The sequence below is a fragment of the Littorina saxatilis genome, linkage group LG9, assembly GCF_037325665.1.
Source record: "Littorina saxatilis isolate snail1 linkage group LG9, US_GU_Lsax_2.0, whole genome shotgun sequence".
Taxonomy (NCBI): domain Eukaryota; kingdom Metazoa; phylum Mollusca; class Gastropoda; order Littorinimorpha; family Littorinidae; genus Littorina; species Littorina saxatilis.
Genome location: NC_090253.1, coordinates 6,315,095 through 6,341,584, shown reverse-complemented (window position 1 = coordinate 6,341,584; position 26,490 = coordinate 6,315,095). Strand labels below are relative to the sequence as shown.

Genomic DNA, 26,490 nt, shown 5'->3' with positions numbered 1-26,490 from the left:
TATTTACTGCTGCAGAGAAGAGTATTTTTGTGTGGGCACGGGTTTTATCCGAATCATAATACAATTCAAAGGCAGATTTTATACATACACATATTTCACAGCTGCTGTATTATATATTGCTTTTGCCCCCCAAAAAGTTTCTCTGTGCTCATGACTGTATATATTTTGTAAAAAAAAAAGAGAAGTAATTGTTAGGTCTGTGTTATTGTTTTGTTCCTCAGAGCCATATGATGCATTTAGGGTTAAGTTGATTGCGTGCCATTTTATGTTGCTGTTGAAAATATTCTGCTATTTTGTGTATGATATATGCGCTTTGTATGAAACACAATAAAACGGTTTTGATTTATGATACACAGAGGTGTTGGCTTTTGTGTGTGTGTGTGTGTGTGTGTGTGTGTGTGTGTGTGTGTGTGTGTGTGTGTGTGTGTGTGTGTGTGTGTAAGAGAAAAACATGTAATTGAGGTTGAGAACGTCAAAGTCAGGTTTATGCAGAGTTGGAAATGCTTCTGTTTAAACACACGCACACACACAGCGCACAAACATTCACACCCACGCTCTCACGTACAGACAGGCGGACGGAGCACACACACACACACACACACACACACACACACACACACACACATAGGATAATAAGGGAAAAAGGCAACATTTAATTGTAACCTTGTTTGGTTACTCGTCAGTACTCGATGGCAAAACAATTAAGCACACAACAGATAATTAAATTAAATAAAAAACACTGCGCAACGTTATCACATTGTTCGATCTTGCTGAAGGTGTGTGTGATAAAATGTTGATAATGTGTTTGTGTGTGTGTGTGTGTGTGTGTGTGAGAGAGAGAGAGATTGAGAGAGAGAGAGAGAGAGAGAGAGAGAGAGAGAAAGAAATAGTGTATTCTTCAAAAACTTCGACACAGGTGTCCTTCAAACACATGGTGGGACAAAAACAAAAACGTCCCCAGCAAAATTCAGCAGTGAGTAGGATAAGCGTAGACCACACAGAATAACATCCAAGTTGAAATCAAGGTAAAGGCTCAAAGATACCGTCCCTCCCGTGTAAACTTTCTTATAGATCCCCATACATCAATCCAGGCCTTTACATGAGATAAGACCATCATTTCATTTGCACACATACCCGGAATAATCTTCCACCTGGCTGGCTGCTTTCTGTGCAGAGGGATGGGTTTTTGTTAGGCCGAATTTATCTCCAAAATAGCAGTTTTGTTAACCTTCAAAAATTAAATCAGAACAAAGTCTGGCAATGCACAGGAAATAATCTGTTACATGGCACCTTTATCAACCTTCAAAATTTAATCAATAGCAAAACAACAACAACAACAAAGTCTCATTCTGAACATATGAAGCAACGTGGTTGCTAGTTTTTGAAGCTGGCGCTCTCTGCCCATGTAAAAGCCTGGCTGGGTCTGCGGCGGTTTACATAGTAATTTTCACGGTAAGGAATGGACCTTTCAGCACACCAAGACACAGACGATATATTGCCAGATATACACACTGCAAGAACGACACACACTTTACATTATACATTAAAGGCCCAGTCTGCCTCAAATGGTTTACATAACGATTTAAATTTTCTTGTGAAAAAAGCATTTAAAAGCATTAAATGACACAGTTCGTTTGAATGGCTATTTAGCTCGCGTAAACCACAAACCAGCTTTCGTGGTTTATTTAACCCCCTGAGCCATCGTGGACCTGTATCACACACTTTCCTTTTTTCACACAATTTAGTCGTCAGTTTGTGATTTCAATGCAACTCGCTGTATCTGCAATAGCACGTTATTGTGTACCTCTAAATCTAAAGCGCAACAAACGGCTGCGAGTCACACGAACTTATCGGCTACGGTTGGCTTCAAAGAAGCCTGGCTTGTTCTCAGACGGTGAGACTGCGACACATTGTTTACATGGGAAGGCCTGGCCTGTTCTCAGACGGTGAGACTGGGACAAATTGTTTACATGGGAAGGCCTGGCCTGTTCTCAGACGGTGAGACTGGGACACATTGTTTACATGGGAAGGCCTGGCCTGTTCTCAGACGGTGAGACTGCGACACATTGTTTACATGGGAAGGCCTGGCCTGTTCTCAGACGGTGAGACTGGGACACATTGTTTACATGGGAAGGACTGGCCTGTTCTCAGACGGTGAGACTGGGACAAATTGTTTACATGGGAAGGCCTGGCCTGTTCTCAGACGGTGAGACTGCGACAAATTGTTTACATGGGAAGGCCTGGCCTGTTCTCAGACGGTGAGACTGGGACACATTGTTTACATGGGAAGGCCTGGCCTGTTGTCAGACGGTGAGACTGGGACACATTGTTTACATGGGAAGGCCTGGCCTGTTCTCAGACGGTGAGACTGCGACACATTGTTTACATGGGAAGGCCTGGCCTGTTGTCAGACGGTGAGACTGGGACACATTGTTTACATGGGAAGGCCTGGCCTGTTCTCAGACGGTGAGACTGGGACACATTGTTTACATGGGAAGGCCTGGCCTGTTCTCAGACGGTGAGACTGCGACACATTGTTTACAGGGGAAGGACTGTGCCTTGAACATTTGCTCAGAAACCAATTTTCAAAAGTTGAGACTATGCATAAATAACTACCAGAGACATACAATGTCTCTGTAACTACCAAGACAACTGAGAAGAAAAGTGGCACATGAAAACAACGATTTTCACACCAAAGATGGACGGGTGCAACTGCGCTTATACATGTACTCTATGGACGGGTGCAACTGCACTTATACATGTACTCTATGGACGGGTGCAACTGCACTTATACATGTACTCTATGGACGAGTGCAACTGCACCTATACATGCACTCTTTGGACGGGTGCAACTGCATTTATACATGAACTCTATGGAGGGATGCAACTGAACTTAAATAATGTACAATCTTGACGGGTGCAACTGCACTTAGACATAATTATACTCTATTACCCAGAAAGGCGGACAGAAACCATTCCATCTTCCAGTTTTCCATTCCTTCTCCATGTGCCGTGTGCAAAAAAAGCGATGATTGTCTCTCTGCTGATGACTTTACAAACTTTTAAAGACGATGAACATTTATAGTTGAGACCAGTTTTTCATTCTTTCTCCATGTGCCGTGTGCAACAAAGCGGTGACCGTCCCTCTGCTGACGGCTGTGGAACTTCTGTTCGCACATCTCGCACTCGTGATGACGCTGCAGGAAGTGCAGGGCCACGTGACTCTGCAGCGCATGCGCGGAGGTGGCGCTTGCTCCACACCAATGGCAGACGAGAGGGTAGTCGTGTTTCTCCTGCAGATGCTTCACCTGGACAGAGAAAGTGTACAAAAAGATGCTTATAAGGAAGTTGCACAAATGGCTAATGAGTTAGATACGGTCTGTTATTTCACAACCACTCTGAAACTGAAACAGCAGCATGGAACTCCTAAAATGTTCTACACATCAAGAGAGATATTAAGATGAGATACGATATTTATTTATTATGAGTGAGAGAGCGGAGAGTGAGAGTGAGAGACATTTATTTATTATGAGGGAGAGAGAGAGTGAGAGTGAGAGACAGAGACTTGGCAAGAGAGAGAGAGAGAGAGAGAGAGAGAGAGAGAGAGAGAGAGAGAGAGAGAGAGACACACAGACAGACAGACAGAGGCATAATTAGAGAGAGACTGACGGGCGCAGTGGCGTGCAGACCTGCTAGTGACTTAACTCCCCTTCGTGTGTACACGCAAGCACAAGACCAAGTGCGCACGGAAACTTGAAGATCCTGTAATCAATGTCGGAGTTCGGTGGGTTATGGAAACACGAAAATACCGAGCATGCCTACTCAACGAAAGCGGAGTGAAATGGGCAAACAAGCTCACACGTGTCGTAACCAGAAAATTCTGGAACGCTGAAGAAGAAGAAGAAGAAGAAGAAGAAGAAGCAGAAGAAGAAGAAGAAGAAGAAGAAGAAGAAGAAGAAGAAGAAGAAGAAGAAGAAGAAGAAGAAGAAGAAGAAGAAGAAGAAGAAGAAGAAGAAGAAGAAGAAGAAGAAGAGAGAGACAGAAACAGATATATTTTTGCTCTAATTTCTTCCTGTAAAACCTCTATGCTTATTCAAGTCTTTCACACATTTTTCTTAGCTGGGGAGTGTGTGTGTGTGTGTGTGTGGGGGGGGGGGGAAGTGGGTGCGTCGGAGGTTACTGACCATTTTGTATCTCTCCAGGAACTGTGATCCGCAACCGCCATGTTGACAAGGGAGAATAGCGCTATCGGCATGCAGTGGTAGGTGATCTCTGTAAGCCTGGACATTGCGTGTAGCGAACTCGCAAATCCCACATTTTCTGACAACTTGTGGCCCCTGTAAATAAAGGTTCATGAGAAAGACACAGAGAGAGTGAAAAAGACACAGAGAGAGTGAAAAAGACATAGAGAGAGTGAAAAAGACATGGAGAGAGTGAAAAAGACATAGAGAGAGTGAAAAAGACATAGAGAGAATGAGAAAGACACAGAGAGAGTGAAAAAGACATAGAGAGAATGAAAAAGACACAGAGAGAGTGAAAAAGACATAGAGAGAATGAAAAAGACACAGAGAGAGTGAAAAAGACATAGAGAGAGTGAAAAAGACACAGAGAGAGTAAAAAAGACATAGAGAGAGTGAAAAAGACACAGAGAGAGTGAAAAAGACATAGAGAGAGTGAAAAAGACACAGAGAGAGTAAAAAAGACATAGAGAGAGTGAAAAAGACAGAGAGAGTGAAAAAGACACAGAGAGAGTGAAAAAGACATAGAGAGAATGAAAAAGACACAGAGAGAGTGAAAAAGACATAGAGAGAGTGAAAAAGACACAGAGAGAGTGAAAAAGACATAGAGAGAATGAAAAAGACACAGAGAGAGTGAAAAAGACATAGAGAGAGTGAAAAAGACACAGAGAGAGTGAAAAAGACATAGAGAGAATGAAAAAGACACAGAGAGAGTGAAAAAGACATAGAGAGAATGAAAAAGACACAGAGAGAGTGAAAAAGACATAGAGAGAGTGAAAAAGACACAGAGAGAGTGAAAAAGACATAGAGAGAGTGAAAAAGACAGAGAGAGAGTGAAAAAGACATAGAGAGAGTGAAAAAGACACAGAGAGAGTGAAAAAGACATAGAGAGAATGAAAAAGACACAGAGAGAGTGAAAAAGACACAGAGAGAGTGAAAAAGACACACAGAGAGTGAAAAAGACATAGAGAGAGTGAAAAAGACACAGAGAGAGTGAAAAAGACACAGAGAGAGTTAAAAAGACATAAAGAGAGTGAAAAAGACATAGAGAGAGTGAAAAAGACATAGAGAGAATGAGAAAGACACAGAGAGAGTGAAAAAGACACAGAGAGAGTGAAAAAGACATAGAGAGAGTGAAAAAGACAAAGAGTGAGTGAAAAAGACAAAGAGAGAGTGAAAAAGACACAGAGAGAGTGAAAAAGACATAGAGAGAGTGAAAAAGACACAGAGAGAGTGAAAAAGACATAGAGAGAGTGAAAAAGACATAGAGAGAGTGAAAAAGACATAGAGAGAGTGAAAAAGACATAGAGAGAGTGAAAAAGACATAGAGAGAGTGAAAAAGACACAGAGAGAGTGAAAAAGACATAGAGAGAATGAAAAGACATAGAGAGAGTGAAAAAGACATAGAGAGAGTGAAAAAGACACAGAGAGAGTGAAAAAGACATAGAGAGAGTGAAAAAGACATGGAGAGAGTGAAAAAGACATAGAGAGAGTGAAAAAGACATAGAGAGAGTGAAAAAGACAGAGAGAGTGAAAAAGACATAGAGAGAGTGAAAAAGACATAGAGAGAATGAAAAAGACATAGAGAGAGTGAAAAAGACATAGATAGAGTGAAAAAGACACAGAGAGAGTGAAAAAGACATAGAGAGAGAGTGAAAAAGACACACAGAGAGTGAAAAAGACATAGAAAGAGTGAAAAAGACACAGAGAGAGTGAAAAAGACATAGAGAGAGTGAAAAAGACATAGAGAGAGTGAAAAAGACATAGAGAGAGTGAAAAAGACATAGAGAGAGTGAAAAAGACACAGAGAGAGTGAAAAAGACACAGAGAGAGTGAAAAAGACACAGAGAGAGTGAAAAAGACACAGAGAGAGTGAAAAAGACACAGAAAGAGAGAGAAAAAAGGGCATGTATTTCTTCACTTTCTGTTTCTTCGTTTTGTCTCCCAAGGAATCCGCACGGGAAAAGCGACATTCTGTATAGGTTTGTTAGGACAACATGGAAACTGATGGTACAACCTACAAGTGGGCAATGTTCGGAAATAACTATGTTGGGTTTGTATAGGTTGTGAAAGAGTGAATACTCTTGCTTTTAGTGAGTCAAACTTTTCAACGTGACATCATAGGCCAGTCACTAGCTAGGGATGTGTCTGAAACACGTGACATTATGGCCCAGTCACTAGCGAGGGACCGGCACGGTTGGCCTAGTGGTAAGGCGTCCGCCCCGTGATCGGGAGGTCGTGGGTTCGAACCCCGGCCGGGTCATACCTAAGACTTTAAAATTGGCAATCTTGTGGCTGCTCCGCCTGGCGTCTGACATTATGGAGTTAGTGCTAGGACCGGTTGGTCCGGTGTCAGAATAATGTGACTGGGTGAGATATGAAGCCTGTGCTGCGACTTCTGTCTTGTGTGTGGCGCACGTTATATGTCAAAGCAGCACCGCCCTGATATGGCCCTTCGTGGTCGGCTGGGCGTTAAGCAAACAAACAAACAAACAAACTAGCGAGGGTGTGTCTGAAACACGTGGACAAGGAGCACGTGTAGAAAGCTTGCCTCACTAAAAGCAAGAGTATTCACTCTTTCACAACCCAAACAACCCCGACAGAGTTATGTCCGGAGTTCGTTTATTGCGCAGTTGTTGTTGTTTTTTGTACACGACTCATGCGACTTGAGGTTCACTTGTGTGTACCAGAAAGGGTCTGACAACCTTTTAGACGAGGCAATAGTTAGTAAGACAAATAGCAGCCTTGAAAGTCCAAAAATGGTGTACTAGCCTTTGGCTAGTGATTCTGAAAATATACTCGCCAGACAGCAAACTTTACTGGCCAAACCAACAATTTGTTTCAGCAACTTTACACGCATTTGGCGAGTAGAAGATTGTTTTTACTCGCCAGTTACATGTTTCTACTCGCCATGGCGAGTAAAATACTCGCCACTTTCAGAGCTGAATAGTACCATAATTCCACGCTAAAGACCAAACGATATGCTTTCTGGGGGGCAATTCATTATACGTTATTTGTACATTTGACTAAAACATAACATTTTGCACAGATCAAGACAGCCATTGTTCTCTAAGGCCGCGCAAGCGCAAAGAAAGCAAACACAGTGTTCAATCAATACATTACATTTTGTTATCTTTCAAGTGACTCACATGCGGTTCGCCCGATACACTGGCTGCTTGTGACGACTGGTTAGTGTGGTCAGTGCGGTTAACAGCCGCCAGGTAGAGAGGCAGACCTTGCAGCGTTGACCACAGCATCCCAGCATGCTCGCCAAAAAATGGCTGCAAAAAGGTCGATGTAAATTAGATGATGTCTTTAGTTTTGTTCAAATGAATCTGTCAATTCAATTACTTTGACAAATTCACCCCAAAAAGTTTAGGTCAAGACTTGAGTCAAAATGTCCAAAATGTTTCTTTCCAATTTTTTTCCCAAAATGTTTCTTTCCCATTTCTTTCTCAAAATGTTTTTTTTTAATTTCTTTCCCAACATTTTTCTTTGCTATTTCTTTCCAAAACTGTTTCTTTCCTTCTTTTTAGATTGATTGCTAGGAGGCCAAGACTAGTACATCTATCGTGTATGTTAATTGGTTCTTTTCTCATCAACTCATTTATCTTAAAAGAAAAGCAAGAACATATCTAATACACAGAAACAAAGCGCACTTTTCAAAAATGTACCTACTTTCAGCCAAGCACGTAAACAGTAACAGTAGCAGGAAGATTGGCTCAGCACATTTTGATGTATATGTATAGGTTACAACACGAGTGGTTTTTTATATGGCTTGTATTTCAGTCAAGACCCAGCGGATGAATATCATCGGGAGACACGAGCCTTTGGCGAGTGGCTCTCGATTGATATTCCCGCTGGGTCTTGACTGAAATACAAGCCATATAAAAAACCACGAGTGTTGTAATCTGTATATCCCATTCTACCATCAAACACAAAGTGTAGACTACTAGCGGCACTTTTGCGATCTGTGGAGTGTGAAACAGTGTTTTCAGCGAGACATGGCCTTTTTGCAACCTTAAACTAAGTGACCGTCGCTGAAAAAATAAAACGAATGAGTGCATCTATAAGTACGCGGTAACACTACTTTCAGACCGTTTAAAAGCGTTAAGTAAAGGTTCATAAGTTGCAAGAAAGTAATGAAGTCGTATAGAAATCCATTTAGTTGAAGCGCACAATTCTTTTGCGTTTCAGGTCGGCGGAACGGGGAAACCGGTTTGGCCCCCATTTGGCTTACTCGACTCGATTCAGAATCGATTCCACGTTGTTTTTTTCGAACGCATTATTATACAATTAGTCTTATTGACAGAGAAGCAAATTTTAGGGAACACATATGTAGATTTAACCATTTGCTCCCTATTTGAAATGTATCTACATGATAAACTGTTTTGCGAGTGTGTTTGCATGAACCTAAACTGGTATTGATGCGATGAAAACAGGACCCAAGTCTGTCACCGCCGCTTGATTGCATTTTGAAAGAATATGACTGGATTACGGAAAAATACACACATGTTAAGTTCTTAGATACCTTCATCGCCAATGTGGACTTACTGCAGAGCCAGGCAAAAGAGTAGACTTGCTCGCAAAACACGTGAAACAGCTGATGATAGCGAAGCCCAACCGTGCCAGGTAAGGACGGTCTGACAGATTCTCAAAAGTCGTCTGCTAACGAAGCAAGGGGAGGGTACTCGTGTTTTTGTTTTGGTTCGCTAGCATCTGGTTATCTTGTAAGTTGAATGTTCGTTTTTTCCCACCTGCATTGCTTTCATAATGAAAGAAACGTTTGCTTATTGCATCTCATACATCAGATCAGTTCTGAGATTCATTTTTGCGTGCAACTGATATGGTTTTCTGAGCCGTGCAATACGATTTTGGAACTTCATACAAATGTGTCACATTGTTCGGCGCGAGGTCAAAGGTCGGGAGCAAAGTAGTTCTTCGCCCAAATCGGAATCTGCACTATCATATATTTTTTTGAGTCCATGATGTATTTATTGAGCTATAAAAATACAACATATATACCCATACTGAAGTAACAGAGACAAAGAAGGGAGGTCATGGGATATATATATAGTACAAACATGCATCGCAAACACAGCGGCAAAATCGCTATGAATGCAGGAAAACGATGGAAAGAACAGGAACGCAAGACCCAAAAACTGCGAAAGTAGACAAAGCAGGATGATGATGATGATGATGATGATGATGATCATGAGGAGGAGGAGGGGGAGGAGGAGAAGGAGGAGAAGGAAGAGGAGGAACAGGATGTTGCTGCTGCTGCTGATGAAGATGATAGAGATGACGACGACGACGATGATGATAATGATGATGATTATGATGATGATGAGGAAGAGGAGGAGGAGGAGGAGGATGTTGCTGCTGCTGATGAAGATGATAGAGATGACGATGATGATGAGGAGGAGGAGAAGGAGGAGGAGAGGAGGAGGAGGAAAAGGAGGAGGAGCAGGAGGAGAGGCAGGGGCAGGATCAGGATATTGCTGCTGCTGATGAAGAAGACGATGTAGATGACGACGACGACGATGATAACGGGCAGAAGGAGGAGGAAGAGAAACCCCTACACACGTGACACTAAAGATGAGGCATCAACATGCCAAAGCAGCATCTCACGTTAGACTCCATCACAGCAGGAGCATATAGCCAGGGCATCTGCTCGTTGAGTTTCACCGCGACTGCCTGCTTGTCCGGAGGGACCCCGGTATTCGCAGGAAAACCCACCTCAACTGTTCCCTGTCACAGTGGATGCCAAGCAACCACGAAAGCAGGCAATCCAGTTATATGCAACAAGAACTACAAGAACATCAACAAGAACAACAACAACAACAATAACAAGAACAAAAACAACAACAAGTCAAGCGCTCGTGCAATGTTTACTTCTCACTAGGCCCTAATTTCAAATGAAAGTGTACTTCATAAACACTCAAACTGGGCACAAATATGACAGTGAATGTTTTCCATTGCACAAATTATTAGACAATGGCTAACAGGGACAATTGATGAGAATACCGCTTTCATTTATTTGTCAAGATGGTGAAATAATCCCTAAAATCACACAAATGATGACACAATCGTTAAAATCACACAAATGATGACACAATCGTTAAAATCCCTCATAGTATGACACAATCGTTAAAATCACTCTAATGATGTGATATATTCGCTTAAACTTACAAAATCGGCCGCTGGGGAAAAAGACAGCTTCGCAACTTTTGAGTGCAGCTCGTAGTCATCGGAATGAATGTCCTGGGCAGCTTTCGTCACTTCCTCTGCTATGCACGTGACCAGGTCGCTGTTGTTCTCATTGGTCAACACGAGCACGTACAGTAACACGTGACTGGTGTCCAAAACCCTACCAGACCAAGTCAAGATATTTATGATTTACATGATTTACATGATTTACATGATTACATGATTTACATGATTCGATTGTAATCTAACTACGAATGATGAGACAATCGCTAAAATCACTCAAAGTAGGGGACAATCGGTTGTAAATTCGGTTTTAAACTACGGATTACATTTTGCTTTCTTTTCGTACTATCATGTTTTTATTCAACCAAATTGTTTTCCAGTATGATTTATGTGGCAGAGAGTAACTCATGCTGCTCCTGGCTCAGGCATAATACACATTTACACAATTGCTTACTTTCTTCAAGTCTATTTGTCCTCATTTAATCCGCCTCTAGCATGGCAGCATTTTTTTGAAGAATATTCCTCTTCAGATCGTACACATTCATTTTCGAGAATTAGTCAAGGTTCTGGTTTTATTGTTCTCATTATCTCTCCTTACGCCACAAGGACAATTGACCATTCACCAACCGCATCCCGAATCGCATCAAGAAGGTGATGTATGTAGAGGTTACATGCCGAGTCTCAGTGATTATCAAAAATAATGGTCGAAGTTAGCGGATCATGAAAAATGCGAGCTTCAGCGAGCTTTTTCATGACCGCGTACTGAGACTATTATTTTTGATAATCACTGAGACGAGGTATGTAACCTCTTTATTCCTCCTTTCTTCAGTTATTCAAAGAAAAGAGGAGTTTTTGTGCGAAAGTTTGATCGAATCATATTCACCCAACCAGTCTACCTGCGCAGGCGATCGATTAATGCGCGGTTGTATAGTTCCGTGCAAATCATTCAATTCTGTTAACACTTCTTGTCAGTTTCCATGTTTTGAACTAAAATCAAGTACACAGTTATGTTGTCATTCTGCTGTGGCGGTAAAGGCAGATAGTGTGTGTTCTGTTCATGTTTTGGTATCGCTCAGGAAATGTTCTTTCCTCGAATGTGACTAGCAGACGAAGTTTTACACCCGTGTTCCAACGTTAAAAACTGTATGAAGTTCAGTTTTCTGGGGAAAAATAGTGTATGAAACCGCTGCATGTTCTTTAAGTTGATTAAATGTTTGCAATTGATTGCGTGTGATCTGTTTATAAAATGAAATATTGTTGAAAACTGACCGTCGGATTGCAGTCTTGTCGATGCAGCCGAAATCTGGAAGGGGAACTACTCGTGTCACAAGACAAAGTATGAGAGTTACTTTTCCTTGGAATCTTGCTAGCGATAAACGATTGTGCACGGCAGATCTGAATTCAGAAAACAACCAAACTCATGGATTTTGTATTGAGATTCATGTGTTCAAGCCTGAAGTTGCCGGTTTAAATGCGGTATGGTTGTATTGTTTGCTCCAGAAATGTATAGTTTGTACATTAGAGTGTTCTGAACTTTTGAGTCGCAAAAAAGTAGATCCACAATGTGTACAGTCTCTACCCATGAGCTATCGAGGATTCAGGCCCGTTGTTGGGTAAGTGATTTTGGTTGTTGGGTAAGTTACCGAAAAATAACTAGCCCTACAAGTTTACAGAGAGAAAGAAGCAGAGGGGGGAATAATACATAATATCGACGTCGTCATTGAATTTTGCCGTTATAACAGCTTTTCAGGAGAAGGACACAACTGATTATTTTTATAATGAAATTAATAGTGTTTATATTCGTTCCTGGTATGCATGGATAGAAAAAATTAAAGAATGTTAAATCATGCATTGTCAATTGTATTTAAGAGAATATTTTTCATGAAGCATGATTTACTCAGTCTCAAGCTCGAAAAAATCTAAATCGCCAGGAATGGAGTTACGCCAAAACTCCACGATGACATCGATATGTAATTCTCACCTGATGATCGTCCGGTCATCGCTGTATGAAACCTCCACGTCCAAAACACCCGTGGACAGTCGTCTCACACTGTCCTGTAGCAACCCACACAATGAACAAGTGGTCAAGTTAATTGATGGTTTTGGCGCGAGTATACCAAAGCCATATCTGAAAATTACTATTACTATTACTATTATTGACATACCCCAGTCAACGTGTTGGGGTGTCATGGACAGCTGGGTAAAGAGGATGGTACAATGTGTACAAGCTGAGGAGGGATCCTTCCAAAAACTGGAGTAGACAGATTGGCTGTAAGTGTCGTAGAAAACCCGGGTTGCAAAACATAATGAGTGGCCCTAGTACTAGTTACTACTATCCGCTGATATTGTTGAAAAGTACTATAAACGCGTGATAATTAAAATGTTCACGCCAAAAGCAGATTTTGACAAAAATGGCACCAAAAATTACAAATATTACTGTTAATTAATATTTTCTTCCCAAGGTAACGTGTCAATTTCAGTTTGGTTGTATCAATACATCAGTATTTTGGCGTGAACATTTATAACTTTGATAGGATATTTCACAATGTTCGTGTGATAATTCTATCTACAAGGTGATCATATGTAATTATCAAGTGATAATGTTTATAACTATTGCTTTGGCGCGCGTATCGAGAGGTCACAGAAAATAATTATAGTATTAGTAATTAACACTGTCGGTTAACATAATTGATTTAAATTACACAGAATATGTGATCATTCTAATTTGGCGCTGGTAGCCCTCATAATCCACCCCAGTGGCCGCAGTTGGAGCTGGTTCTTGTGCTTTTCAGTCTCGTTTGCCTCATCGTATAGTGGCAAGAAGAGATACATAGCGCGTAATTCAGCCAGCCATAGAGAAAGCAAGATTCAGCCAGCCACAAAGCAAGCTGACTATACTGTAAGACATCCATCCCACAAACAATCCAAGCAGTACCCTATAAGTAGTGAGAGTTGTGTTTTGTTCTGTTCAGCCAGTCATCGAGCTAAATCCATCCACCCAACCCAGTACCATAAGCAGTGAGAGCTGTGTCCTGTGTTGTTCGACCTCCAGTTCCACTTCCCTCAGTTTGTTCTTGGTGCGGTGCATGCAGTTTTCCATCCATCCATCCATCCATCCATCCATCCATCCATCCATCCATCCATCCATCCAACAAACAATCTGTCCCAGTATATATATACCCTAAGCAGTGAGAGCTGTGTCCTGTGTTGTTCAGCCTCGAGTTCCACTTCCCTCAGTTTGTTCTTGGTGCGGTGCATGCAGTTCTCCATCCATCCATCCATCCATCCATCCATGCATCCATGCATCCATCTATCCAACAAACAATCCGTCCCAGTATATATATATACCCTAAGCAGTGAGAGTTGTGTCTTGTGTTGTTCAGCCTCCAGTTCCACCTCCCTCAGCTTGTTCTTGGTGCGGTGTAGTTCTCCGTGCACCTCTCTCAGCAGCGGGTCGTCCAATGAGTGACGTTGACCCAGCTTGGCCAGCATCTGATCCAACTGCAAGGAAGGAATTCGTGGAGGTTCTATCCTCAGCATGACAAGAATTTGCCTAACTAACTCACCTTCAATGTGAACTATAAATTATGTCCTCCAACGTAGAACAGTAGAATCGTTATAGTGGATCATGGAACAAGTGACGGTGGCTCAGTTTGCCCAGCATCTGTCCCAACTGCAGGGAATTCATTCGTGAAGGTCTTGTTCGAAAGGTGACCAAAATTAGCTTAACTGACTCACCGTCGCTGTGAACTATAAATTAAGTAGATGTGCAACGCCAAGGCACTGCATACCCCAGCGAAAGACCTCTCTCTCTCTCTCTCTCTCTCTCTCTCTCTCTCTCTCTCTCTCAAACACACACACACACACACACACACACCCAAGTTACACACGTACACACATACACACTCACTCACACGCACTCACTCACTCTCTCACACACACTTCACTGTACACACAAAACACCCCCCCATACGCACATATTGACAGACGGATATACACACCTTTACAAACAAACACACATACACACACACATACACTTACGCACACGCACAAACACAAACCAAACCACCCACTCTCTCTCTCTTTCTCTCTCTCTCTCTTTATCTCTTATAGAACAGACACACACACACACACACACACACATGTACATACGCACGCATGTACGCACGCACACACCCACAGACACACACACACACACAGATTGACTCACACAAATCTCATACACACAATACACACACTCATATGCACATACACGGTTGGCCTAGTGGTAAGGCGTCCGCCCTGTGATCGGGAGGTCGTGAGTTAGAACCCAGGCCGGGTCATACCTAAGACTTTAAAATTGGCAATCTAGTGGGTGCTCCGTCTGGCGGCTGGCATTATGGGGTTAGTGCATGCTAGGACTGGTTGGTCCGGTGTCAGAATAATGTGACTGGGTGAGACATGAAGCCTGTGCTGCGACTTCTGCCTTTTGTGTGGCGCACGTTATATCTCAAAGCAGCACCGCCCTGATAATTATGGAAACAAACAAATACGCACATAGACCGACGGACACACACACCTTTACAAACAAACACATATACACACACAAACTTACACACAAACTCATTCACACACACATTCACACACACACACTCCGGTTGGTCCGGTGTCAGAATAATGTGACTGGGTGAGACATGAAGCCTGTGCTGCGACTTCTGTCTTGTGTGTGGCGCACGTTATATGTCAAAGCAGCACCGCCCTGATATGGCCCTTCGTGGTCGGCTGGGCGTTAAGCAAACAAACAAACACCCACACACACACACACACACACACACACACACTGTACATACGCACGCACACACACACACACACACACCCACACACACACACACACACACACACACATTGACTGACACAAATCTCATACACACATAACACACACTTATACGCACATAGACCGGCACGGTTGGCCTAGTGGTAAGGCGGCCGCTCCGTGATCGGGAGGTCGTTGATTCGAACCCCGGCCGGGTCATACCTAAGACTTTAAAATTGGCAATCTAGTGGCTGCTCCGCCTGGCGTCTGGCATTATGGGGTTAGTGCTAGGACTGGTTGGTCCGGTGTCAGAATAGTGTGACTGGGTGAGACATGAAGCCTGTGCTGCGACTTCTGTCTTGTGTGTGGCGCACGTTATATGTCAAAGCAGCACCGCCCTGATATGGCCCTTCGTGGTCGGCTGGGCGTTAAGCAAACAAACAAACAAACACCCACCCACACACACACACACACACACTGTACATACGCACGCACACGCACACGCACACACCCACACACACACACACACACACACACACATTGACTGACACAAATCTCATACACACATAACACACACTTATACGCACATAGACCGGCACGGTTGGCCTAGTGGTAAGACGTCCGCCCCGTGATCGGGAGGTCGTGGGTTCGAACCCCGGCCGGGTCATACCTAAGACTTTAAAATTTGGCAATCTAGTGGCTGCTCCGCCTGGCGTCTGGCATTATGGGGTTAGTGCTAGGACTGGTTGGTCCGGTGTCAGAATAATGTGACTGGGTGAGACATGAAGCCTGTGCTGCGACTTCTGTCTTGTGTGTGGCGCACGTTATATGTCAAAGCAGCACCGCCCTGATATTGCCCTTCGTGGTCGGCTGGGCGTTGAGCAAACAAACAAACAAATACGCACATAGACAGTCGGACACACACACCTTTACAAACAAACACATATACACACTCATACACACACAAACATACACACAAACTCATGCACACACACACATTCACACCCACACAGACACACTCTCTCTCTCTCTCTCAAACACACACACACACACACACACACACACACACACACACACACACACCAAGTCACACACACACACACACACACTCACTCACACGCACTCACCCTCTAACAAAAAACTTCATACACACAAAACACACACCCATACGCACATATGGACAGACGGACATGCACACCTTTACAAACAAACACACATACACGCACACACATACACTTATGCCCACACACACACTTACACACACACGAGTACAGACTCATGCACGCGTGTGCACGCACACACACACACACACACACACACACACACAAATACACACACACCACACACATACGAGTACAGACTCATGCACGCGTGCGCGCACACACACACACACACACATACACACACACACAGTAACACTAACACATGTGCACAAAATGAACACAAACACACACACTGCGCGAGAGAGAAAGACTACAGGGAGGCATGACGTCATGATGCATTAATTGACGTCAAAGACTTTCGACCGTGACGTGTTCTTCTTACGCGAGCTTTATCCATAGACTTGGAAACTACGGAATTTCTACCCGTCCAAAGCGGCCTGGGGTGGCGTTTGCTGAAAAAATGGGGGCGCCTATTTTACCCACCGTATTTTTGTTAGTATGGTCCCCATTTTTGGTGAACTTCCATCTCCAACTGTAGCACGTAGCCGGGCACAACGAATCCTTCTTTATCATGTATTATTCGGTGTGCACATTTCTCAAATCGATTACAGTATAGCGTTCACGGGATACCTCCAGCTTCGCTGGGATAACATGTGATAACATTACCTCATAGCTAAGCACATGATTTTACCTATGGCACAACACAAATCTCTAGCCTCCCTCTCTGAGATGCGTTTGAAGACAGACTGTTAAAAGAGAATAAATGTATGTACATGATTATGATAGAATATTGATGTATGAATTGAAGAAATGTATAAGAACACAAGAATGTATGAATGACAAAGAACAAAATGTTTATTTTTGAATGTTTTATGTATGTTTTATTACGGACACAAAAGCTCAGCAATGCAATTTCTCTTTTAGAGATTAATAAAGTTATTGTATTGTATTGTATTGTATTGTATTGACCGCAAAACTTAAATTTCAACCAGCATCTCGCCATTTCACCAAGCATTTTCTCTCAGTTGAAGTAGCTTCTGCGTGTTATTTAAAGCAATTCATGCTTAAGATACCTTTGCTTCCAGCTCTTCAAATTTGTCAACCTCTGGAACTGTGTCTGGTGTCTTTTCGTCACACGAATGTGCTGCAAGCAAACACGCATGAAATCAACAGCGATATGCAAATTACGAATATGGATCTGACATGTCGGTGAATTAATTGTGTAGCATAGACTGCGTGTTCTCGAGAAGAAGATTTTTTAAATTCTTTTAATGTAGCAAATGCTTGATTGTAGTCTTTCTTTCTTTATTTGGTGTTTAACGTCGTTTTCAACCACGAAGGTTATATCGCGACGGGGAAAGGGGGGGGGGAGGGGGGATGGGATAGAGCCACTTGTTAATTGTTTCTTGTTCACAAAAGCACTAATCAAAACATTGCTCCAGGGGCTTGCAACGTAGTACAATATATTACCTTACTGGGAGAATGCAAGTTTCCAGTACAAAGGACTTAACATTTCTTACATACTGCTTGACTAAAATCTTTACAAACATTGACTATATTCTATACAAGAAACACTTAACAAGGGTAAAAGGAGAAACAGAATCCGTTAGTCGCCTCTTACGACATGCTGGGGAGCATCGGGTAAATTCTTTTAGTTTGCTCTCGTCTTCCTCTCTCCAAAATGCTTGTAAATTTAAATCTTTATAAATAATCTATACTTTTACTGCCAGAGTAATAGAAAGAAATCCAACTAAATACTCCATTGAAGCTAACAGAGTAATATATGTAATTAACACTTGACAAATAATCTATTGACACCTACCAGAGTAATCTGTTGAATTAAGGGTGAGAATCGCTGTAGAAAAGTAAGCGTTTCCTACATTTACCCTACTCTACTGTGATACCTATCTGACCTAGTCCAATCTATCTAATGACATCCATCTAGCTCTGTCGAGCTCTCTCTCTTGCTCTCATCTCTTTCTCCCTCTCTTTCCCCTTTCTCTCTCACTCTATCTCTCTCTCTCTCACTCTCTCTCTCTCTCTCTCTCTCTCTCTCTCTCTCTCTCTCTCTCTCTCTCTCTCTCTGTTTCTTAGGGGCTCTGGCCTAAAACTGAATAAACTTTGGTATTCGTATTCGTATTCGTATTCTCTTTCCCTTCTCCTCTCCGCCATCTCTTTGTTCCTCTGCAACCTCTCTCTCTCCACAAGATACTCACCATGGTGACAAGAAGCACCACCCAGGGAGGATCGCCTGTCTCGGCCCGTGCAACCTCTCTCTCTCCACAAGATACTCACCATGGTGACAAGAAGCACCACCCAGGGAGGATCGCCTGTCTCGGCCCGTGCAACCTCTCTCTCTCCACAAGATACTCACCATGGTGACAAGAAGCACCACCCAGGGAGGATCGCCTGTCTCGGCCCGTGCAACCCGAGACGAGAGACTCCAACTTGTTCCATATAAACTGGCCCAGGTCACCCTGGTCGCCCCGTGACGTCATCTTTTTGACGTCAGCGATGTAGACGTTGAGGACGGTGACGGCGAAGTTGACTACCATCATGGCCGCCACGAAGACGTAGAAACCGTACATCGCCTTGTGGAAAGCCGTCTGAAACCATACAATTTGGATTACTATGGCGTCCTTCTTTTTTCCTCGAGTGACGTCATCATATTCATTGACCCAGTCTCGACAAAATAGCACGCAATACCATGGATGGACGGAGCTGTAACTTATACATGTTAATTGAGCAAAGCGAATCCCACCCTGCACCGAATGCAGCCGGGCTGTGGATTTCTGCTGTTTTCGCAAGTGAAAGAAAGCTTTTATTTTCGTGTAAAAGCCAGAACAGATTTGTGACGGTTGATACCAACACCACCAACAACAACGACAAAATCAACAACATAACGGAGAAAAAGAACAAGGACAAGAACAACAGCGAGGAGACAAAGAAGGAACATGGAGAAGAAAGAGGATCACAAGCAGGAAGAGAAGGGAAAACAGACTTTACACAACCATCCAAACACAACCCAACCTGAAAATGATCGCCTCCCTCCGTCCTCACAGCGTTGTACTTGGTCATAGTCAGCAGCACCGTCAGCAAAGTCTGATAACTCTCCAGGAAGTTCCTCAGCCGGTAGGTGACGGGTCCTTCGAAGAGGAAGAAGAAAGCGGCGAAAGCGGTGAGGAGCAGCGCCGCCACCAAGGCCAGACCGTACAGCTGCGGTCGACTTCTCATCAGCGTTTCGTGTAGCACGTGCAGTGACTTGGAGAAGGACAGCGGGCCCAGCAGACACAGCACGCGGGTAAACAGACACACACTGAGACACACTCGGTACACGTAGTCCAGAACGAACACCACGTCCCACGAGGTGAAGATATCTGCAACAAGAGACACACACTGAGACACACGGTACACGTAGTCCAGAGCGAACACCACGTCCCACGAGGTGAAGATATCTGCAACAAGAGACACACACTGAGACACACGGTACACGTAGTCCAGAACGAACACCACGTCCCACGAGGTGAAGATATCTGCAACAAGAGACACACACTGAGACACACGGTACACGTAGTCCAGAGCGAACACCACGTCCCACGAGGTGAAGATATCTGCAACAAGAGACACACACTGAGACACACGGTACACGTAGTCCAGAGCGAACACCACGTCCCACGAGGTAAAGATATCTGCAACAAGAGACACACGCTGAGACACACGGTACACGTAGTCCAGAACGAACACCACGTCCCACGAGGTGAAGATATCTGCAACAAGAGACACACGCTGAGACACACGGTACACGTAGTCCAGAGCGAACACCACGTCCCACGAGGTAAAGATATCTGCAACAAGAGACACACGCTGAGACACACGGTACACATAGTCCAGAACGAACACCACGTCCCACGAGGTGAAGATATCTGCAACAAGAGACACACACTGAGACACACGGTACACGTAGTCCAGAACGAACACCACGTCCCACGAGGTGAAGATATCTGCAACAAGAGACACACGCTGAGACACTCGGTACACATAGTCCAGAGCGAACACCACGTCCCACGAGGTGAAGATATCTGCAACAAGAGACACACACTGAGACACACACGGTACACATAGTCCAAAGCGAACATCACATCCCACGAGGTGAAGATATCTGCAACAAGAGACACACACTGAGACACACAAGTACACATAGGCCAGAGCGAACACCACGTCAAACGAGGTGAAGATATCTGCAACAAGAAACACACACTGAGACACACAAGTACACATAGGCCAGAGCGAACACCACGTCCCACGAGGTAAAGATATCTGCAACAAGAGACACACGCTGAGACACACGGTACACGTAGTCCAGAGCGAACACCACGTCCCACGAGGTGAAGATATCTGCAACAAGAGACACACACTGAGACACACGGTACACGTAGTCCAGAGCGAACACCACGTCCCACGAGGTGAAGATATCTGCAACAAGAGACACACATTGAGACACACGGTACACATAGTCCAAAGCGAACACCACGTCCCACGAGGTGAAGATATCTGCAACAAGAGACACACACTGAGACACACGGTACACGTAGTCCAGAACGAACACCACGTCCCACGAGGTGAAGATATCTGCAACAAGAGACACACACTGAGACACACTCGCAGCTCGGTACACGTAGTCCAGAACGAACACCACGTCCCACGAGGTGAAGATATCTGCAACAAGACACACACACTGAGACACACGGTACACGTAGTCCAGAACGAACACCACGTCTCACGAGGTGAAGATATCTGCAACAAGAGATACACACTGAGACACACTCGCAGCTCGGTACACGTAGTCCAGAACGAACACCACGTCCCACGAGGTGAAGATATCTGCAACAAGAGACACACACTGAGACACACTCGCAGCTCGGTACACGTAGTCCAGAACGAACACCACGTCCCACGAGGTGAAGATATCTGCAACAAGAGACACACACTGAGACACACGGTACACGTAGTCCAGAACGAACACCACGTCCCACGAGGTGAAGATATCTGCAACAAGAGACACACACTGAGACACACTCGGTACACGTAGTCCAGAACGAACACCACGTCCCACGAGGTGAAGATATCTGCAACAAGAGACACACACTGAGACACACTCGGTACACGTAGTCCAGAGCGAACACCACGTCCCACGAGGTGAAGATATCTGCAACAAGAGACACACACTGAGACACACGCTGAGACACACACTGAGACACACGGTACACATAGTCCAAAGCGAACACCACGTCCCACGAGGTGAAGATATCTGCAACAAGAGACACACACTGAGACACACGCTGAGACACACACTGAGACACACGGTACACATAGTCCAGAGCGAACATCACGTCCCACGATGTGAAGACACAGTCCAGCAAGAAAACCACGTCCCTCAGGGTGAAAATATCTGCAATGAAAGGAGGGATACACACTGAGACACACGCTGAGATATTCACTCTGGGTTTGTAGGTGTGTGTGTGCGTGTGTGTGTGTGTGCGTGTGTGTGTGTGTGTGTGTGAGTGTAGTGTGAGTGTAGTGTGAGTGTGTAAGTGTGTGTGTGCGTGCGTGCGTACGTTTGTGCGTGTGTGTGTGTGTGTGTGCACACGCTATACCCGGGTCATTGCGCACTCTCTCCAGCACGAGGATGGTGCGATCAATTCTGACGATGTAGATGACGATGGTGGCCAGCGACAGCAGCAACTCCATCAACGTCACTACAACGCCGTCCCAACATCTGGTTCACAGAGAGTGGGTCAGAAGAAAAAAGCGAACAGAACATTATACTTATGTAACAGAACATTATAAGATGTTTGGATTGTTGATAGACAAGACCAGCGGTCCAAGGGGAGCATATCGTCTTCTTATTTTTCTTTATTTACCAAGGCCCCAAAGCCGAGGTTGATAACTTTAGATGCAACAATGTGTCTGGTTACCAAGCTGGTTATGAAAGAAAACTATTGAAAATTATGACAATATATTATATTTATCTCCGGTTTACACTTCGCGGTACAGTACACTTATATCAAGCCCTTCTGTTACAGCACGAAATAGTTAAAGAATGCAACACTAAGTGCATAGATACGTAAGATTGAAAATACATGAATATAACTGCATAGTGACACAGTAAATACAATTCTTGATAAATAAACACTAATATTCATAGCAACATCAACGGCAGAGCAGCATGCGTGAAACCATCCTGGGCTGAAAGAGTTCTACAATCAGAGACACGCACAGTCCCACGTATGCACATCTCCACAAGTATTCAAAGATGCGACAAGTAATTTGACTAGCGAAAGCAAGACAGACTGTCAGACATACACGAAACAGACAGACAAGCAGAAAGGTGACAAGCATACTAACTCCCCTGCCAAACACAGACACAAACACACTCACACAAACAAACACACACACACACACACACACACACACACACACACACACACACACACTCAGACACACACACAGACAGACAAACAGACTCCCCCCCCCACACACACACACACACTCTCTCTCTCACTGTCCAACCGAACCCATCCCTCTCCACACGCATTACAGATAACCCTCCTACCTGCCATGTCCCTGAGCAGGGAAGCAGACGCTCTTGACGACGACACACAGCCTGACGATGACGACGACGACAAAGACGAGCTGCAGGACGAGTAACAAGTAGTCCCACACCGTGGTGTAGGGATACAGTCGCGCGGAGCGAAGGGAGATCACTGGCAGGCAGCTACCGGATGGAGGGAACTCTAACAGCACCTTGGCTTGTGTGAAGAGGCGGGTGTTGGGGTTGAACAGGTTCATCTGAAGTTAGTGAGTGAGTGAATGAGAGTGAGTGAGTGACAGTACGTAAGTAAGTAAGTAAGTAAGTAAGTAAAGTAAGTAAGTAAGTAAGTAAGTAAGTAAGTAAGTAAGTAAGTAAGTAAGTTGGGATTGAATAAATTCATTTAAAGTGAGTGAGTGAGTAAGTGATCGAGTAAGTGAGTTATTGAGTGCGTACATGAGTGAGTGAGCGAGTGTGTTGGCGAGGAAGTGAGTGAGTTAGTAGGTAAGTAAGTGAGCTTTAAATGTGCAGCAGCGTTCATGTGCATTTTGTTTCAAATCTTAAAATGAAATCTCCTCACTGATTGACTGATAAACTAGCTTTATTGATTCACTGTGTATTTCATTTTCTGACCGACCGACCGATGTCTTACCTCCACATTAACCGCCCGTGTATATCTGTCCAGCCAGCCGTCCGTGCGCAGTCTGTGAAGCGTGACCTCCGCCATCCACCGTGTGTGGTCAAGCGAGACGCGGTAGCCGCCAGGACCGTAGAACTCTCCCTTGGTCTCTTGAACAATGGTCAGCTCGTCGCCAGCGTCGTAGAGAAAGGCTGTGTCCGAACAGTTCTGGTCGCACAGGGTCCAGCCTGTTGGAACGAATGAAGTGGTTCAAACGCCTGTCGAAAAACGTTTAATATAGAGCATTCATTTTTTTTTTTATATATATAAAACGTGGGCATGTACAGAAACTCTGCGTCTCTGTCTGTGTACGAAGACGTATAGATTTCCTTGCTCTCTGAACCAAGCACGCAGGGGTGAGCATAGAGAAGACAGTCCCTCTCCTTATCTGCCTCCCTCCGTCTTGTTCTAAATACCCATCTGCTTTTTTGTTTTCTGACTTGCACCCATTCTGCCAGCACTTCAGATGCAAATCATGTTGCATTTTTAAACCCCACCCCCCACCCCACGCTCTGTTCCTCCTCTTATTGGACTCCAACAAAATCAACAGAGATGTCTAACTAGTAACTTAAAGAGAAAAAAAACAAACACCCTAAAACACGCACCTGCAGAAAATGTCCGCGTCTCTTCGGAGTCCGAACTGTACCCAAGCACACAATTGATGCTGCCCACTTTTCTCCGTAAGTTGTTTTCAAGGTCACAATCACCTGAAGACAGAATGACCAACATCCTTCACAGCAGGGCTTGGAAACATGAATATACGCATGCAGGATAAAGATTAAACTGGTTTGCGCCGTACAGTATGGCAGCTCACTTTCTCCAGTGAGAAAGCACCACGAATTTTCCATGAGGGTAACATCACATGCACAGGACTTTATGACATCTTATTACACCCCCGGCATAGGGGTGTGTATAGGATTCGGTCGATGTGTTTGTTTGTTTGTTTGTGTGTTTGTGTTCGCATATAGATCTCAAGAATGAACGGACCGATCGTCACCAAACTTGGTGAACAGGTTCTATACATTCCTGAGACGGTCCTTGCAAAAATTGGGACCAGTCAAACACACGGTTAGGGAGTTATTGGTGGATTAAGATTCTACAAGGACTTATAGAGGGACATATTAATGGTCAAAGGGAAATAACCTTCTCAGTTGGTGGCAGTGAGAATGGTAAGGACGGGGGTGTTTTTCCTACCTCGGAGGAATTTCTTGTTTTATCTTATCTTATCTTATCTTATCTTATCTTATTTTTCCCCTCCATTTTCTTTTCAAACCTTGTTCGTTCCGTGTTGCGTCTGCTTTTTGTTGCCTTTTGTGTTTTGTTCCTGATGAAGCTTACATAAGGGAAAATTCGTGCCGTCTTGTGCTGTTCTTGTATCGGTGAGTACAGATATTTTTTGTTTTTTAACTTTAGTTTATCTTATCTTATCTTATGTAAACGGCGAGGTACCAAATCACCCTTTCCCATTTTGCATTCGCTTTGTCTGAGTCGACTTCACGCTCTGCTTATTTCTGACCTGTCAGTCGTGTCATATCGCCACCCGCATGCGCAGTGGCAAATCGTCCCTGTATATCCCATGCAATTGATTCATGTTGAGTCATTTAGACAACAACAACAGGAGATCACAAACAGGGCTAACACAAGTTTTACTTTAAACACCGGATCTTCCGGTTTTAAAAGTTTTCATAAACTGGATTTTCGGCGAGAACCGGAAAGGTGTTCGCCCTGTGCGACAAAGGAAGAAATAGAAGGTAAGAGGGGGGGGGGGGGGGGGGAGACGCGGGAAAAGAAAAGAAGAAAATGAAGCGCTGAATGCTTCCTTTCTAGTTTGCCATTTCAAGCCAGTAAAAAAAAAAAGCTAGCATAAACAATGCCCAACCAAACCTTGCACACGATACTGGGTCAAGGTCACAGGCCCGACCCGGAAGTTACTCTGGTCGGACAGGAAGCGACGTCGGGTGACGCTGATGACGTCACCACCGAAGCCAGTGACGGGTAGAACAGTTGGAAGGAGTTTCTTTTCCAGCCACTCCGTGACATCTCTGGGCCTTGTGACGTCCTTCTGATGGCAAAACAGGGTAAACGTCAATTCGCCTAGTGAGTTGTCAACTGAATTGACACATGGTGAGAACACATTTTTGTGACTCCGGACATATTGTACAAAGGCAAAAATGTTAGATTACAAACATCGTTGTTATCACAAGGCATTTTGTGGTCAAAGCAATCAGTCAATCGCAATATAATATCTAAATGAATGAAACAAGGATGTCGGGTCATACTACTGTCTAAAATAATTTAAATCTATATACATAAAATCAATGTTAGAATGACATTGTGCATTTCTGTATTGTCAGATGTCTCCAGTTCAAATCATCATCATCATCATCATCATCATCATCATCATCATCATCATCATCATCATCATCATTACATGTATCGGATCCTTAATCAATGTTAGAATGACGTTGTGCATTTCTGCAGCGGTCAGATGCATCCAGTTCAAATTAATCATCATCATCAGCAGCAGCAGCACCCCCCACCACCACCACCAGCGGCAGCAGCAGCAGAAGCAATAGTGACACCAAGATCATTAAAGGCACAGTTCTTGTGTAAACGATTCAACGCATTATCTCACATGTACTGTGGTGAGGTCTTTACAGGGGATGAGAAAATCCCATAAGGCCTAAAAAAAAAAAAAAATAGGTGTGGTTACGGTAACCCGACCTACCCTATTTTTAGGGGCCGACCCTATAACTTTTTATTACATTTGTCAACAAAAAAAAACAAAAACAAAAAAACAAGTGCAGAAAACGCAA

At 43.9% G+C, this 26,490-nt stretch overlaps 1 protein-coding gene across 1 annotated transcript; it reads right to left on the bottom strand.

The window, feature by feature from the left end:
- Window positions 1-303: 303 nt before the first annotated feature.
- On the bottom strand, window positions 304-26,265 carry LOC138977025 (polycystin-2-like). Its single transcript, XM_070349915.1, has 16 exons — window positions 26,215-26,265; window positions 25,559-25,736; window positions 24,280-24,381; window positions 23,648-23,862; window positions 23,020-23,255; window positions 22,061-22,182; window positions 19,437-19,783; window positions 18,781-19,012; window positions 17,480-17,550; window positions 13,800-13,952; window positions 12,433-12,506; window positions 10,431-10,608; window positions 9,870-9,989; window positions 7,388-7,519; window positions 4,185-4,337; window positions 304-3,308 (listed from the first exon to the last, which is right to left on the bottom strand). Exons 1-16 carry the CDS (start codon window positions 26,263-26,265, stop codon window positions 3,063-3,065), a joined length of 2,610 nt encoding a protein of 869 aa, XP_070206016.1. The 3' UTR covers window positions 304-3,062.
- Between the last annotated feature and the right edge of the window lie 225 nt (window positions 26,266-26,490).